Source organism: Corythoichthys intestinalis, chromosome 5 (genome assembly GCF_030265065.1).
Source record: "Corythoichthys intestinalis isolate RoL2023-P3 chromosome 5, ASM3026506v1, whole genome shotgun sequence".
Lineage (NCBI taxonomy): Eukaryota > Metazoa > Chordata > Actinopteri > Syngnathiformes > Syngnathidae > Corythoichthys > Corythoichthys intestinalis.
The window spans coordinates 15,210,001-15,227,574 of record NC_080399.1 but is presented as its reverse complement, the minus strand read 5'-3'; the positions used below and the strand labels follow the sequence as shown (position 1 = coordinate 15,227,574).

At 39.9% G+C, this 17,574-nt stretch overlaps 1 protein-coding gene across 4 annotated transcripts; it reads right to left on the bottom strand.

The window, feature by feature from the left end:
- Positions 1-443: 443 nt before the first annotated feature.
- On the bottom strand, positions 444-17,197 carry hmg20a (high mobility group 20A). Of its 4 annotated transcripts, XM_057837737.1 has the most exons (10): positions 17,108-17,135; positions 16,881-16,925; positions 11,504-11,577; positions 7,953-8,162; positions 7,587-7,716; positions 6,875-6,912; positions 5,407-5,482; positions 5,041-5,256; positions 1,370-1,502; positions 444-1,295 (listed from the first exon to the last, which is right to left on the bottom strand). In XM_057837737.1, the coding sequence occupies exons 3-10, from the start codon at positions 11,564-11,566 to the stop codon at positions 1,292-1,294; spliced, it is 870 nt and encodes a 289-aa protein (XP_057693720.1). In that variant the 5' UTR covers positions 11,567-11,577; positions 16,881-16,925; positions 17,108-17,135; the 3' UTR covers positions 444-1,291. The 4 variants fall into 4 exon arrangements, with proteins under 4 accessions (XP_057693720.1, XP_057693718.1, XP_057693721.1 ...); XM_057837735.1 differs by lacking the exon at positions 16,881-16,925 and having other exon boundaries at positions 17,108-17,197; XM_057837738.1 differs by lacking the exon at positions 16,881-16,925 and having other exon boundaries at positions 5,407-5,479; positions 17,108-17,197.
- Positions 17,198-17,574: the final 377 nt, after the last annotated feature.

Below are 17,574 nucleotides of genomic sequence, written 5' to 3'. Positions count from 1 at the left end.
GTTTATTACAACCAAAGCATTTGTAATTGCAGTCATTTTCTGGGAGAAATTCAGTATTATTTGACAGAATTGCAGGGGTGCCAATACTTTTGGCCAGCACTGTACATTTTTTTAAAGAGTAAATTATTTAGTTGTATTACCATCATACAGGCGGACAACTACATGTGGTTGGGACATTGTCGTGTTCAACAGTTGCGACACGTGTGGCCTTAACTGACGGGAAGTCTCAGCTGGCAACGTGGAAGAAGGGAATGGAGAGGAAAAAAACGACAACGTTGAATGAAAACAGGAAGCCACATAATGTCCAGTCAAAAACAAAACATAGTAACTAAACACACCAGCTGAAACTCATTTAAACTTCCTATTTGTTTTGCTCTCATTTGTTTAGTGAAGGTATTTATTCAAGTACCAAGGACTTTCCTGGAAAAAAAAAAAAGTGAATATATTTCTGCATTTTTTAAGTTTATTGAAAACACAACCACTTTTGTACAAACACACAGAAAATAAATGGCACATTTGTCGACAAAGCATTACAAAATATAAATCCCTCAGGAGACAATTATTCCTTTTTTTTTTTAATTTTTTTTTTTTTAAGTAATACAAACACACTTTCCCCCCTTGGAAACATTTGTTGGAAGTTGGTTATTGTCCCACGACATTTGAGTGTTTCACTGACAAAACTGTTACTCGATCCATGAAATAACACATTTAAAAAATATTAAAGCAACACTTAATAACCTTTCAACTTTCATTAAACATTCTTAGCTTTTGAGATTAAACATCGACTTACAAGTTGTTTATGATATCTCTGTCACGGCCTGAGAGGGTCTGTATCGCTTTCATCGTCTTCGAGGAGGGTAGTAAGAACCCTGCCAAAAAGAAAAAAACTACAAAAGTGCTGCCTGCTTTACAGCATACGTCACTTCCAACTTTTCTCCGATCGTTGCATTGCATTATGAAACTGTTTTGCCACAATTAGATTCCTTTACCTCATTGCTATTGATCCTTCAGACAACCACTGGAAGCACAAATGTAGTTCAGTCCGACTGCGGGCGACTAGGAGATCAGGACTTTACAAGACTTGTGCAGGTCCTCATGGGAAATGAAGAATGTTGTTAAGCAAAACACGCTTTTGTCTACTGGTTTCGCCAAAATCACCAAAACTGAAAGTTATTAAGTGTTGGTTTAAAAAAGGAGAAAAATAAAAATGAGGAGCTACATCATCATCATCACTTATGCAAATTTATGAATGTGCGGATGCTGCCGTATTTCTGACTTGGTAGAGCAGCAATTATCTGAAAGAAAAAATTCAAAACATGTAAGTGGATTTAACATTTATTTAAATGGCAGCCAATGAGTGGACATCTACCTGTCCAGACGATTGACCAGTTCTCTCACAGTGTTGATGAGGCTTTCGTGTTCTTGCGGGTTGCTCATGATGATGCTGTGCAGTTTCTTCATGTATGAGTCAATGGAATCCAGGGTAGGCATCTCTCCACTGCCTGATGAAGTGGATTACGTTAATTATTTATGTAACAAAAGACATTGAATCCCTCATAGGGCACTCATTTAACTTATTGGATGCCATTGACGGCAATAGACGTCCAATCCAGTGTAAGTGGGCGACATCGGCAGCAAATGATCACTGCCATCACTCCCGGTCAAAATGGATTGGAGGTCTATCACTGTCAGTGGCACTGAAACATGAAAAGAAGTCCTCTCTGTGCAAATGAATTGAAAATGATTTAAATACTATGAAATTATATATACAGTGGTACATAGTCTTCAGCTCTTTCCACAGATTCTCGATTGGATTCAGGTCTGGACTTTGACTTGGCCATTCTAACACCTGGATACGTTTATTTTTGAACCATTCCATTGTAGATTTGGCTTTATGTTTTGGATCATTGTCCTGTTGGAAGATAAATCTCCGTCCCAGTCTCAGGTCTTGTGCAGATACCAACAGGTTTTCTTCCAGAATGTTCCTGTATTTGGCTGCATCCATATTCCCGTCAATTTTAACCATCTTCCCTGTCCCTGCTGAAGAAAAGCAGGCCCAAACCATGATGCTGCCACCACCATGTTTGACAGTGGGGATGGTGTGTTCAGGGTGATGAGCTGTGTTGCTTTTACGCCAAACATATCGTTTTGCATTGTGGCCAAAAAGTTCAATTTTGGTTTCATCTGACCAGAGCACCTTCTTCCACATGTTTGGTGTGTCTCCCAGGTGGCTTGTGGCAAACTTTAAACGAGACTTTTTATGGATATCTTTGAGAAATGGCTTTCTTCTTGCCACTCTTCCATAAAGGCCAGATTTGTGCAGTGTACGACTGATTGTTGTCCTATGGACAGACTCTCCCACCTCAGCTGTAGATCTCTGCAGTTCATCCAGAGTGATCATGGGCCTCTTGGCTGCATCTCTGATCAGTTTTCTCCTTGTTTGAGAAGAAAGTTTGGAAGGACGGCCGGGTCTTGGTAGATTTGCAGTGGTCTGATGCTCCTTCCATTTCAATATGATGGCTTGCATTGTGCTCCTTGAGATGTTTAAAGCTTGGGAAATCTTTTTGTATCCAAATCCGGCTTTAAACTTCTCCACAACAGTATCTCGGACCTGCCTGGTGTGTTCCTTGGTTTTCATAATGCTCTCTGCACTTTAAACAGAACCCTGAGACTATCACAGAGCAGGTGCATTTATACGGAGACTTGATTACACACAGGTGCATTCTATTTATCATCATCGGTCATTTAGGACAACATTGGATCATTCAGAGATCCTCACTGAACTTCTGGAGTGAGTTTGCTGCACTGAAAGTAAAGGGGCCGAATAATATTGCACGCCCCACTTTTCAGTTTTTTATTTGTTAAAAAAGTTTAAATTATCCAATAAATGTTGTTCCACTTCACGATTGTGTCCCACTTGTTGTTGATTCTTGACAAAAAAATTAAATTTCATATCTTTATGTTTGAAACCTGAAATGTGGCGAAAGGTTGCAAGATTCAAGGGGGCCGAATACTTTTGCAAGGCACTGTAAATATACATTTTTTAAAATCATACTTTGGGGGAAAAAAGTGAGAAAAGACATGTCTTATATGTATCTCTTTCCAGTGCTAGATCTGAATAAATACACTGAGCACACACACCCAAAAAAAAATGGGGGGGTAGGGGGGTGGGGGTGCGCTACTTCGTGGTTTTTCACTTATCGCGGCGAGTTCTGGTCCCTGGTGGAATACTGTACACTGTGGTCATGATGAGTCATCCAAAGTCTTTCCAAACAGCTATTCAAGTCATCTAGTAAAAATATATATATATATATATTTTTTTTAATATCGCAATATATCGCAAACCCCCCAAAAAATCGCAGCAATAGTTTTTTCCAATATCGTTCAGGCCTAATGTAGGGGGAAACTGGAGAACCGGGAGACAAACCCACACCGGCATGGTAGAACATGCAAACGCCACACAGGAAGGTCGGAGACCGGGAGTGAACCTTTGATCTCAGAACCATAAGGCAGATGTGCTGACCACTCAAACACTTAATTCTAAATGATTAAATAGGATATCAACATATGTGGACACCAGGTCTTAAACAGATTAAGTTTTTCGTGTTTTTTTTTTTTTTTTTTGTAATGATCAAAAATAATGACTTGGCCTATAAAGTAATAAAGATGTTCAGAAACAAACTATGCAGACGAAGGCAAAAAATTTACTAAAACGAACTCAGAAGCATTATGGCCACAAGCTGCAGATTTTTTTCTTAGCAAAATCAAACATTGCCTTAACTTGCTTACTGATGTCATCAGTGACACTAAGCAGTTTATTAATAATAATAAAAAATAAATAAATAAAGCAAATGGGCAAGCAAACACTTGACGCTGCATTCAATAAACGCCTTTTTTGTTCTCGGACAGCCAAATCTATCTTTCACCTCCACACCCACGGGAAACTGTGCCAACAGCTGTGGGAGTGGTGCAGGAAACTCTTAGAGGAGTACAAGGAGGTTTTAACCTTTATTGAAATACAGTGGTACCTAGACATACGATTCGCATCGACATCCGATGGAAAATTTGACTCGTCATGTGTCTCGACATATGACATGCTCCAAATACAATTTATGAGAGCATCGCGATTACATTGTTTTCCTGCAAGACGCACGCACGGCAGATTTTCTTGTGGTGAAATCAACATGGGTTCCAAGAAGGTTAGTGCAGGCAGTGAAGAAAGGAAAAAGTTGACGTTTCGTCGCTTACCATTGAAATTAAGAAGGAAATGATATAATGGTGGGAACCTTTTGGTACCTCACGATACGATACGATTTGTGATACAAAGCTCACGATAACGATGATCTGACGATAAGGCGATACAACGATTATCGATACATTGGTCAAGAAATCATTCTAGGATATTCTACAAACAACTAATGAACAGAAAAACAAGCTTCTGCTGTGAATTGGAATGAGTTTATCACTTGTAGATGTCCAATCCATTAGGAGTGGGTGGGTGGCTCCCACTTCAAAAAATGGATATCGTGCACCCCGAGTTTTTAGGCTTTGGAACGAATTCATTGAATCACAATGTAATTTATGTGAAAATCCCGCTCGACATACAGTATGACCATTTCGACCTACAAACCAGGTCCTGGACCGGATTAAATTTGTGTGTCGAGGTACCTCTGCATATCATAAAACTGTTCTCTGAGAAACGCCACATCAAGTCGTCTCTGACTGTTACAAGTGATGAACTTTGGAGTGTCACGGTGGAAATTGTGATGGGCACTATATGGAGTTATATACATTGCTATTGTTCTGACTGAGTACTGGACAACAGAGTGCTGTACTTATTTTCAGAGTTAAGAGAGCTCACACACACATCACTGTGTGTCCACCAGGCTATTAGGCATGAGCAAAGGTCAAAGAAATAAATAAGTGGACTACACGAGGGCCACGCATTAAAACACTGCGTTGAAGTTGAACCACTGAGATAACATTAAGGGTGGGGGGTGGGGGTTTGGGGTGGGAGCTAAATGTCAGCACAGTTGTTACCTGGCAGAGGCACAGAGGCGAAGCTGGCAGCGAGCGCCTGTCGCAAGGTGTCTAGGTGCTGGTGGAGCAGGCTGTTACGCCCCCTCTCTTGCATCACATCACCCTCGAGACGCTCCACGGCGCCACGCATGCTCTCCACGTGCTTCTGTAGTGCCGCGTTGCGTTCCTCATATTCCATATTGGTCTTGCGTAGCTGCCGCATCTCAGCCTCTCGAGCTACAGAAGAAAAAAAAGTAATAAAAACTGTGAAGATGGTTTTAATTTCCCACATTACAGAAGGTACTGCAAAATAAATAAATAAATTCTTAATAAATTATCGCTTAAAAGAGACTATGTAATGGCGGGGATACCAACAATATTCCTCACCTTTGCTGTGGTTAAGGAACTCCTCTGTAAATATGGGGATATCAAACACTGTTCTGTCCTTCCCTTCTGCATCCTTCTGGTGACGAACAGAGAAAAAAAAATGTGAAAAAGAAGGCAGGAAAGGCACTCAGGATTTGTGGAGATGGTAAGTAATTTATGTACTCACATAATGATTACATTTAGAAAAAAAAACAGACAACACAGAGAGCAAGCCTCTGTCCAAGCAGCCAAATTCAAGGCATATACAGTATATATATATTTGGCAGAGTAGGTACTCGCTTTATGATAGCACTAGATTCCTTTTCTGACCTTGGTGACCTTTGACCTTATAACCAAAAAATCTAATAACCTCTTCCGTTTCATATTAGAAACATATTCAGCAAGTTTGATAATGATCCCTTTCTTCGTTCGTGAGTTATTATGAAATTCTTTTTCGGACTTGAGTGACCCTTGACCTCAATAAATTCAAAGTGTACACATATATATATAGAGTAGTTACTTGTTTTATGATAGCGCTAAATTCCTTTTCTGACCTTTGCCCTCATTACCAAAAATCTAATAAACTCGTCCATTTCATATTAGAAACATTAAGCAAGTTTGATAATGATCCCTTTCTTCGTTGGTGAGTTATTATGAAATTCCTTTTCGGACATTTGTGACCCTTGACCTCAATATCTAAAAGAATTGAATAACATTTTCATTCATGTTACAAACATGAATAAATACAATTAAAAATCACACAGTGTGAATCAAAAAAAATAAATCAAAAATCGTCCCTCAATTTATTATACAGTGTTTCCTTGCTACATCACGCTTCAAACTTCACGCCCTCAGTCCATTGCGCATTTTTTTTTCAATTAAAAAATAAATAAAGATGAACTGTCCTGAGCCGATCGTGTAGTCTCACTCTCCCTGCTCTTTGATGGTCAGGCAGTGTATTGGAGTTGTTTGTTAAAGTTAACAATGATTGACAGACAGTTAAGCTTTGGTAAGCCGAGAATTCAAAGCGCTGCATGCGTCAATATCGTTTAACTTGTTAAACAGCTGCTGTGGCAACTCATTGTGTGTAAGTGATCAGCTTGAGCGGATCTGGTGGGACAGTAACGTTTAAAATTTATCATGATTATTACATATGAAGTGCTTAAAAACCATTTATTAAAATATATATATACATATGTATATATATATATATATGCATAAAGTTTTTAAAAAAAATTATACTGAGAAAAAAAGTGAAGAAACGTGTCATATGTATTTCTATCCAATGATAAATCTAAATACATTAAACACACACACAAAAAATGAAAAAATTAAGGGGGGGCTAATTCACTGTTTTTCACTTATCACGGCAGGTTCTAGCCCCCATTAATCGCGAAAAACGATGGATCACTATACTGTCTATTGAATGTGTTGTATGTCAAATCCATGTATTATGAATGTGTTGACAGGTCAGGAAAGAGGCACTGACCTCGTGCAGAGCCTCGCTGGCCGCCTGGTTACCGACATCTGGCGAGGAAGGAAATGAAAAAAAAAAAAAGAAATGAAGAAAGAGGACAGCAGATGAGTCATGTTTCCGTGACTGGGAGCCAGCTTTCACTCTTGACCCGGCGAGCACAAGTCATCCAGAACAGTCCGTCCGCTGCTCAAACAGCGCAACTGTTCATTCGACAGTCACAAATCGAAGGAAGGCTCGTGTGGACCAAATGTTCCTTTGATTCTGAGACGAACCAAAAATACAAACGCATGCCATGGCAACAGGTGGCGCACGGAAACCTCAAGAAATTCATTTGTGTAATGACTGTTTGGCTGACCTCTCTGATAACCTGTAAAAAAACAGACACTAAAAAAAAAAAAAAAGAAAAAAAAAATGCTGTTTTTTTTTTTTTTTTGGTCTACATGCAGACGATAAAAAAGTATTGGTATTTCCACCCTCTGGCCAGAACTTTTGAAGTTTTAAGTGCAGTTTGCGTGTGGTGGGAAGCATGAATAAATCTCCTATTTTAAAAATATAGTGGGTGGACAAGCTAGTCGCACGGCCATTTGAGTCCATTCTGTGATTTAGTACCAGTTTTTATTTAGTACTTGACTTGTAACTTTCCCACTGTACATTTTGGCCGGAAAAAGTGTTTTTTTTACGAGAAACATTCAGTATGACATTGAAATTGTCAAGCACTCAGTACCTCTGTGTCTCTTGCCCTTCTGCTTCTCCTGGACCTTCCTGGTAAAATGTTTGTACGCCTCCGTTTTCTGGTACTTCTCCAGCTCCCGCATGTAGCGCTCCTTGTCGCGGTCTGCCTCGTCTAGGTATCGCTGCGCACATTCAGATGTGAGATGTGGCTCCTCAGTACATTCATTCAACTTAGGGAATGTTTTACACACACGTAGAAGACTTAAGATGTTTAGAAGTTTTATGTCTGAATTAGTTTTTGATTAAGTTAAATGCCAGGCAAGCTTTGTATTCTCAAATGCTAGTCACTGAACACTTACTAATGTCTTCATCTTACAGACCCGGCATTTCCCTTTTCATAGATTTTGCGACGACCTACCTGCTTCTCCTCTGTAGGAAGCTTGCTCCATTCGTTACCCAGCATCCTGGTGATCTCCGGGAAGGGCACGTCTGGACGCTCGGCCCTCAGCTGCTCGCGCCGGTCGTTCATGAAGCGAACGTAGCCTGTCAACGGTGCTTTGGGTGCATTCCTGTCCTTCATAGGCTTCTTTCTTTTCCTGCCTTTACTCCAGTTGGAACGTCTTGTCTTCTAAGATGATAAACCATACACCAGGGGAAAAAAACTACAGATTTATGCTTTATGAACAGGCATGAAAATGGGTCGGGGTTAAAAAGGTGAGGAGAGTGTGGAGGAAATACAGTGGGGCAAAGAAGTATTTAGTCAACCACTAATTGTGCAAGTTCTCCCACTTGAAAATATTAGAGAGGCCTGTAATTGTCAATATGGGTAAACCTCAACCATGAGACAGAATGTGGAAAAAACCCCAGAAAATCACATTGTTTGATTTTTTAAAGAATTTATTTGCAAATTATGGTGGAAAATAAGTATTCGGTCAATACCAAAAGTTCATCTCAATACTTTGGTAAGTAGCCTTTGTTGGCAATAACGGAGGCCAAACGTTTTCTGTAACTCTTCACAAGCTTTTCACACACTGTTGCTGGTATTTTGGCCCATTCCTCCATGCAGATCGCTTCTAGGGCAGTGATGTTTTGGGGCTGTCGTTGGGCAACACGGACTTTCAACTCCCTCCACAGATTTTCTATGGGGTTGAGATCTGGAGACTGGATAGGCCATTCCAGGACCTTGAAATGCTTCTTACGAAGCCACTCCTTTGTTGCCCTGGCTGTGTGTGTGGGATCATTGTCATGCTGAAAGACCCAGCCACGTCTCATCTTCGATGCCCTTGCTGATGGAAGGAGATTTTCACTCAAAATCTCTCGATACATGGCCCCATTCATTCTTTGCTTCACACAGATCAGTCGTCCTGGTCCCTTTGCAGAAAAACAGCCCCAAAGCATGAGGTTTCCACTCCCATGCTTCACAGTGGGTATGGTGTTCTTCGGATGCAATTCAGTATTCTTTCTCCTCCAAACACGAGAACCTGTGTTTCTACCAAAAAGTTCTATTTTGGTTTCATCTGACCATAACACATTCTCCCAGTCTTCTTCTGGATCATCCAAATGCTCTCTAGCGAACCGCAGACGGGCCTGGACGTGTACTTTCTTCAGCAGGGGGACATGTCTGGCAGTGCAGGATTTGAGTCACTGGCGGCGCATTGTGTTACTGATAGTAGCCTTTGTTACTGTGGTCCCAGCTCTCTGTAGGTCAACTAGGTCCCCCCGTGTGGTTCTGGGATTTTTGCTCACCGTTCTTGTTATCATTTTGACGCCACGGGGTGAGATCTTGCATGGAGCCCCAGATCGAGGGAGATTATCAGTGGTCTTGTATGCTGATTTCTTTACACCAAACGTTTTACCTATTGCAGATTCAGTCTTTCCAGCCTGGTGCAGGTCTACAATTTTGTCTCTGGTGTCCTTCGACAGCTCTTTGGTCTTGGCCATAGTGGAGTTTGGAGTGTGACTGACTGAGTTTGTGGACAGGTGTCTTTTATACCGATAATGGGTTAAAACAGGTGCCATTAATACAGGTAACGAGTGGAGCCTCGTTAGACCTCGTTAGAAGAAGTTAGACCTTTTTGACAGGCAGAAATCTTGCTTGTTTGTAGGTGACCAAATACTTGTTTCCACTATAATTTGGAAATTCTTTAAAAATCAAACAATGTGATTTTCTGTTTTTTTTCCCCCCACATTCTGTCTCTCATGGTTGAGGTTTACCCATGTTGACAATTACAGGCCTCTGTAATCTTTTCAAGTAGGAGAACTTGCACAATTGCTGGTTGGCTAAATACTTATTTGCCCCACTGTATGTTCTGGTACACTGTACAGCTTGGGCTGTCCCAAACGACTAATTTTCTCCCGATTACTCAGCCGACTATTTTTACAATTAGTCGACTAATCTAATACCCCCCCCCCCCCTTTTTTTTCTTTTTTTTCCCCAAACTAATTTAGCAATGAAATTTTTGATGACGCTTTTTAACTCACAAAAACATTTTGGAACACTTAAATTCTTTATTAAAGTACAAACAAACATGTAAATAACAATAAATCACAGATAAACAATGAGGTCAAATGCTTATAGCATTTACTAGTGCAAAAGAATGGAATGTAAACAGATTCGGAACATTGACTTCGCCTTTCCAACATGATTCAAAACAATTCTTAAAAAATATCTAGCATTAATATTATAGTATACTACTACATACTAATATATAAGTATTATAATCATTGCTAATCAGATTTTTTCATAAACGGTGTCATTTTAAAGCTATTCTTAGTGTAGAATCTGAATTTTGAAGTATGTGGGATTAACTCTAGAAATTGTTATTTATATGATGAACATGACGTGCTTGTATTCTGAAATGTTCCCCTGGAAGTACGTTTGCTAAACCACCAACAGTAAGCTTTACACTCCGCAAAAAAAAACAAAAACAAAAAAAAGAGGAAAAAAAAGCTCTTTTTGTCTTTGCATGTAGTGTCAGTAATCAATTTTTAAAATATTTTTTCGTTTGCAAATGCCGTTAACCAGCGATTTTTTAAGTTTGAAGTGTCACCTTTTAACCGCAAGTTTGCATTTTTGAGAAGACTGCTCATGTTTTATAGCAGGCTAAAGTAGGTAAAGTAGGTCTTTTTTTCCCCATTAGCCTCAATGTAGCAATGCTAACGTTTACAGTGTTTAATGTAGATGTGTTTCCTCATTTGGCATGTCTGAACTTTAATTCTATGGCGTGTTGATGACCAATAAATATCTGTGAAAGGAACTGGAGTCTCATATGCCATGCACAAATGTATGCATGCAAGCACGTGGCGATAAAACGCAGCCATGAAATTACGGCCCTCATTTTTATTTACCGTGCGATAAATGGACTCATTGCATATCGCGACAGGCTTAGCAACTTCAATAAAACATGTCGTTAGTTAGACTTCTACAATCTGCCAGCTTGTAATTGTCTCCTGTCATCTTCCATAATTACAACTGGGTGACGGCGCTTTAGGTGTTCATTCACGGCCGACGTGCAGCCAAGCTCGGCAATGAAGAGACAGGACACAACAGTGTACCCTCCTTTGTTTCGTTGTGAAACAAACAATGTTTTGGCCACTCTGGTGTGTTTTTTTTTTTTTGGCTTTGTGCCGCTTTCCCCGCTTGCATACCAAGCGTCCGACTTTCAAAAAAATCTCTCGAAACCCCCCCTCCCCTTAAAAATGTTCTCCTCGGATTTACAAAATTCACGTAGGTCACCCTTCTTCACTTCAAAATGTCTGTGAGCATTGTTATGTCTGCCTATAACACGTTGCAACACTGTTTGTGCCGTTAGTTTTTTTTATTGCGTCGTAGCATAAAGATAACGGACTTTTAGAGAAGACTCACATTTCAAATTTTAGCTCACAACTTAAGACAAAAGATTGGGTTCACCCGCAAGTCAAGGTCTTGAGGTACGTTGATGCTTTCCATTGTTTTGGTTCAACTCGTACCTCATCTCCATTTCTCTGGCTGGTGTTCTCCGTATTGGCAGGAGATGATTGCTGCTCGTCCATGATTTTAAATCCTGCAGACAGTGAAGAATACATTTTTTACAACAGTGACCATAGTTATAATTTTGTTTTTTCCATCGGACAATACGAGATGAGTGTACCATCTGGAAACATTTGTCACAGTAAAGCCTGCGCCATCTGGGGGAGCCAGATAAGCCAAACTTTGACATTAATTTTTCCATCCCGATAAAAGAGTGATTACGAGCAAACTCCTTCAAGCCAGCCACATTTCTCAAGTCAACTGAAAAAAGATTTATCAACTGCTGAAATAGAAAGTACAAATATTATTGAGTACTTGTGTGGGCAGACTAAACTCTGACTGTAACAATGCGACATCCTTTTAAACTTTGAACTTGTCCACGCAATTGCATGGGAAACGAGTGTCAACATCCTGGACGGCATTTATGCCTAAGGCGCTGGACAGTGTGGGAAATAAAGTCAGACGAATGAGACAATCCACTGCAAATATTCCTTTCGGGTGGGGGAAGTCCAGTCACAGTTCCTCTCTCAACATTTTTCATTTTGTAGTCTTTAGACAACATATTACTGATGCTTAATGAAGCAAATACTGAAAGATATTAGAGGAGACGTGTTTATCATCATGCCCAGACTGAAGGGCGAAATCTTTCTTAGTTTGAGTTTGCATCTTTTGTGACCCAAGCCAGGAAATTTTCCTGAAACATCTAGGATGTGAACTGGAATATTATGCTGCATTGCCCTCTTCTGTTTAGAAGCCAACAACGCACCACCATTTTTAAAAAAAATTATTTATTTTTTTATTTCGTTTTTTTAATAAAGGATTATTAATAGGGTTGTTCCGGTCATGTTTTTTTGCTCCCAATCCGATTCGATCGTTTTAGTTTGAGTATCTGCCGATCCCGATATTTCCCAATCCGATTGCTTTTTTTTTGCTCCCGATTTAATTCCAATCATTCCCGATAATTTTTCCCGATCATATACATTTTGGCAATGCATTAAGAAAAAAATGAATAAAACTCGGACGAATTTATACATTCAACATACGTACTGTATTTGTTTATTATGACAATAAATCCTCAAGATGGCATTTACATTATTAACATTCTTTCTGTGAGAGGGATCCACGGATAGAAAGACTTGTAATTCTTAAAGGATAAATGTGACTTTGTATATTGTGACTAAATATTGCCATCTAGTGTATTTGTTGAGCTTTCAGTAAGTGATATTGTAGCCATCTGTTCTGCCCAAATGCATGATGGGAAGTGCACCCATGACTGTGCGTAGTGGTACCAATTGATATATCTTCTCTGCGTTGGGTAATAACATAGGGTGATAAGAAAAAGATCAATTACTAACTTTCTTCCCCACATTGCTTCCCACGATGTTCCTAATCGTAGGGAGAGGGATTGTAAGGCTTTAGCCAATTAAAAAAAGGCTCCTAAGACTGCCAAAATTTTCTCTACTCATGTTACGCTGCCTTTTAACTCTATATATAGGTAAAACGGCAGCATTACAGATTGAACGCGACAATGCGCATGTATTAATTGCGTTAAATATTTTAACGTGATAAATTAAAAAAAAAAAAAAAATTACTGCCGTTAACGGGATAAATTTGATAACCCTACCTTAAGCCTAAACTTAAGACTCTAGATGAGTGTAATATATTGTGTCTGTAACGTTAAATACAATTAGCAAACAATTTATTTAAAAAAGTATATATATATATTAAAAAAAGGCATGTCCGATATTTTTTTGCCGATTCCGATACTTTGAAAATGACGTGATCGGACCCGTTCGATCGGCATCTCTAATTATTAATGTTACTTTGTCAATGGCTGAGCTTAAAATAAGTTGTGATATTATTAAAATGTTATGTCTATGGACATTCAAGTCAAATGCCGTTTTACTATACAATACAGATTATTTTGATAATATGAATTTTAAAGAATGGAACTCATAATGATATTAATACATTATTTTTCTAGAGCGCTTTTCAAGACACGCAAAGACGCTTTACAAGAAAGATGGGAACACATGTGCTCAACAGTAATAACAAAACAATCATAAAATTAGATTAAAACAAGGATAAGAATATATAAAAAGTTTAAGAGCTCAGGATAAAATAGAGATAAGGATCATGGGGGGTAAGACAGTGTAAACGTGTGTTTTGAGACTGGATTTGAAAACTGACAGGGTAGATATACACTCACCGGCCACTTTATCAGGTATACCTGTCCAACTGCTCGCTAACACTTAATTTCTAATCAGCCAATCACATGGCTGCAACTCAGTGCATTTAGGCATGTAGACATGGTTTAAGACAATCTGCAGTTCAAACCGAGCATCAGTATGGGGAAGAAAGGTGATTTGAGTGACTTTGAATGTGGCATGGTTGTTGGTGCCAGAAGGGCTGGTCTGAGTATTTCAGAAACTGCTGATCTACTGGGATTTTAACGCACAACCATCTCTAGGGTTTACAGAGAATGGTCCGAAAAAGAAAAAATATACGGTAAGCGGCAGTTCTGTGGGCGGAATTGCCTTGTTGATGCCAGAGGTCAGAGGGGAATGGCCAGACTGGTTCGAGCTGACAGAAATACAACAGGGACTAAAATAACCACCCGTTACAACCAAGGTAGGCAGAAGAGCATCTCTGAACGCACAGTACGTCGAACTTTGAGGCAGATGGGCTACAGCAGCATAAGACAATGCCGGGTGCCACTCCTTTCAGCTAAGAACTGGAAACTGAGGCTACAATTTGCACAAGCTCATCGAAATTGGACAATAGAAGATTGGAAAAACGTTGCCTGGTCTGATGAGTCTCTATTTCTGCTGCGACATTCGGATGGTAGGATCAGAATTTGGCGTCAACAACATGAAAGCATGGATCCATCCTGCCTTGTATCAACAGTTCAGGCTGGTGGTGGTGGTGCAATGGTGTGGGGAATATTTTCTTGGCACTCTTTGGGCCCCTTGGTACCAATTGAGCATCGTTGGAACGCCACAGCCTACCTGAGTATTGTTGCTGACCATGTCCATCCCTTTATGATGACAATGTACCCAACTTCTGATGGCTACTTTCAGCAGGATAATGTGCCATGTCATAAAGCTGGAATCATCTCAGATTGGTTTCTTGAACATGACAATGAGTTCACTGTACTCAAATGGCCTCCACAGTCACCAGATCTCAATCCAATAGAGCATCTTTGGGATGTGGTGGAACGGGAGATTCGCATCATGGATGTGCAGCCGACAAATCTGCACCAACTGTGTGATGCCATCATGTCAATATGGACCAAACTCTCTGAGGAATGCTTCCAGCACCTTGTTGAATCTATGCCACGAAGAATTGAGGCAGTTCTGAAGGCAAAAGGGGGTCCAACCCGTTACTAGCATGGTGTACCTAATAAAGTGGCTGGTGTGTATTGCGAAGATCGAGGGGGAGGGAGTTCCAGAGCTTTGGGGCACAGTGACTAAAATCTCTGGAACCAAAGGTGGCAAGACGGACACGGGGACCCAAAGGTGGAAGATAGAGGAGGAGCGAAGTGGACAGGGGTGGGGGTGTTAATACAGAGGAGATTGCATAAGTAGGGAGGGGCCAGGGCATGAAGTGCTTTATAGGTAATTACAAGGAGCTTGTAACTGATTCTTAGTTTGACTGGGAGCCAGTGAAGTTGACGGAGGATGGGGGTGAAGTGGTGTGTGGTGGGGGTCCAAGAGATGAGGCTGCTGCTGGGTTTTGGAGCAGCTCCAGTTTCTGGAGGGACTTATTTGGGAGACCGAAAAGCAGTGAGTTACAGTAACCGAGCCGGGAAGTGACTAGACTACAGACAAGAGTGGAAGTGGTATGGCAGATGAGAGAAGGGAGGAGGCAAAAAATATTGCGAAGGTGGAAGTAGCCCGATCTGGTGATGTCGTTGATATGGGAGTGGAAGGAGAGCGTGCTGTCGAGGATGACACCCAGACTCATAACCTGAGTGGAGGGAGAGATCAGTACATTGTTGATGGTAATAGGGATGTTATTGTCATTAGCTTGGTGTTGTTGCCCACAAGGAGGACTTATGATTTTGAGCTATTGAGGAAGAGGAAGTTGAAGAATAGTATATACCCATTGGCAGTGTATCAAATACTCGTTCTCCCCACTGTATGACAATGTATATTTATCTTGACTAAATGTTTTCACTTAGTGATGTGGGTCAAAGTTTCATGAAATTAAAAACAAATATCACAGGTTGAAAGAGACAATCTTCAAATTGATACTATAATCATGTAATTTCGTTGACAAATAAGGATGCTATGGAAGGTTGTAGATTGTTTTTCCATTACGAAAAAAAACATATGACCAAAACAAAGAAAATCTGCATAATTCATTTTATTGCTTCCTTATCTGTGGAGCTTTATCAATAAAACTTTTAGGAAATAATGGTGATTATATTGGTTTTAAATTCCAAGTATCAAAAAAAAAAAAAAAAAAAAACTTAATTGTTAATTAATAATTGACTTATTACTGGTCAAAAGCCAGACTTTAGCATTGTGTTCATGTTTTTTTTTCCGAGTTGTTCACATTATTTTACAGTGGATTCATGAAGATTTGTTTTCTCTTGAAGGGCCATGACTGCATTTATCAAAGCAATCCTAGTTAACTTTTGATAAATAACCTGATGATGGTGTGACAACCAAGCCTAAATCGTCTTTTTGTTGTTGTTGTTGCTGTTGCTAAAAGCTATTCAATTAACTAGCTAGCAAATGTAAATCAATACTGTAGCTTTGCCCTCATAATTTTTTGTGTTAAAACTTTCATAACTTGGAGCCTATCGTTTTATTTGAATACTGCTATTGTGCAACAACGCACTCTGGTGGTCAAGTTAAAGCACACCATAACCCCATTAATAGTTCAGCTTCGTTTCTCATATTTTTGAGAGCCCACTACATGCAATTTAATGATGGGCATTATTAACCAGGTGGCTCAACTCGAAACGGTAAAAAGATGTCACCGATAAGCGTGCTGATCCACAGATCTATTTAACCCGTCTACAATATGTGATATTAGACGCTTGATTGTCACAACCTCGAATGGTTGCTTTAGTCACGTTCGCTTGGCCCAGTTTCTCACATTTAAATGCACACTAATATTCAGTGAAATGTTGCTCAGTGACGCCGTCCGGTTAGCATCGAGCTACCAGTCAACAAGCTAGCTATGTTATCGTTGAGGGAGCGACCGTGCAACATTCCGGTATTTATACACATTCTAGTATATTATCACGCACCATACGCCATGGCTGGTGAGACGAATCCAAGTAAATAAATATACTGAAGTCACATTACTCAATAAACAACCAACCTTAGAAAGAATGAACGGGAGGTGAAAGTGAGCAGATGGATTTCCCTATCAAAACAATACAGGAGCGTCTGTCATAGACCCACGCATGTAGATCCGTATGCATTATTTTCAACGTCATTCTCTCATATCTTGCTGAAATATTAATATTTCATTCCGGTAATGAAAATATATAATTTGGCCTCGATTAATATTGGGAGCCAAACTACAAATCCAAACCAAATATTTACCACAGTTGCCTTTTCTGCTCTTGATGGTGAATTTCTTGACACACGCTCTGGTGGCACCTCTTCTTCGTTGAGTGACTGACTGAATGCACACGAAGTTGCTGCTACCATCTAACGGTCATTTTTTTGTATTACATCCACAGGCAAGCAGACAGGCCACGCGTGTTCATTCTCCACATGGAGACGCGGCATAAGGTTCGAACAGAGAATGAGATGAGGAGAAGACTTTGTTGTTGGCCCATCCTGCGAAAGAGTGGAGCAAGGAAGTGTGTGCAGTAATAGTTGAACGAGGAGAAGCCAATTAAAAAGTTTGCTCTTAAAGTGCGACTCCTGTCAAAATTGTACTTTACATTTTTCTAGGCCAAACTTATTCTCTGTAATGACCTGATACATAGGCCTACTAGCGAGTTTAGTCTCAGCCTGTACAGTATTTTTGACACAATTTGACATATAAAGTGCACAGGGCCGTT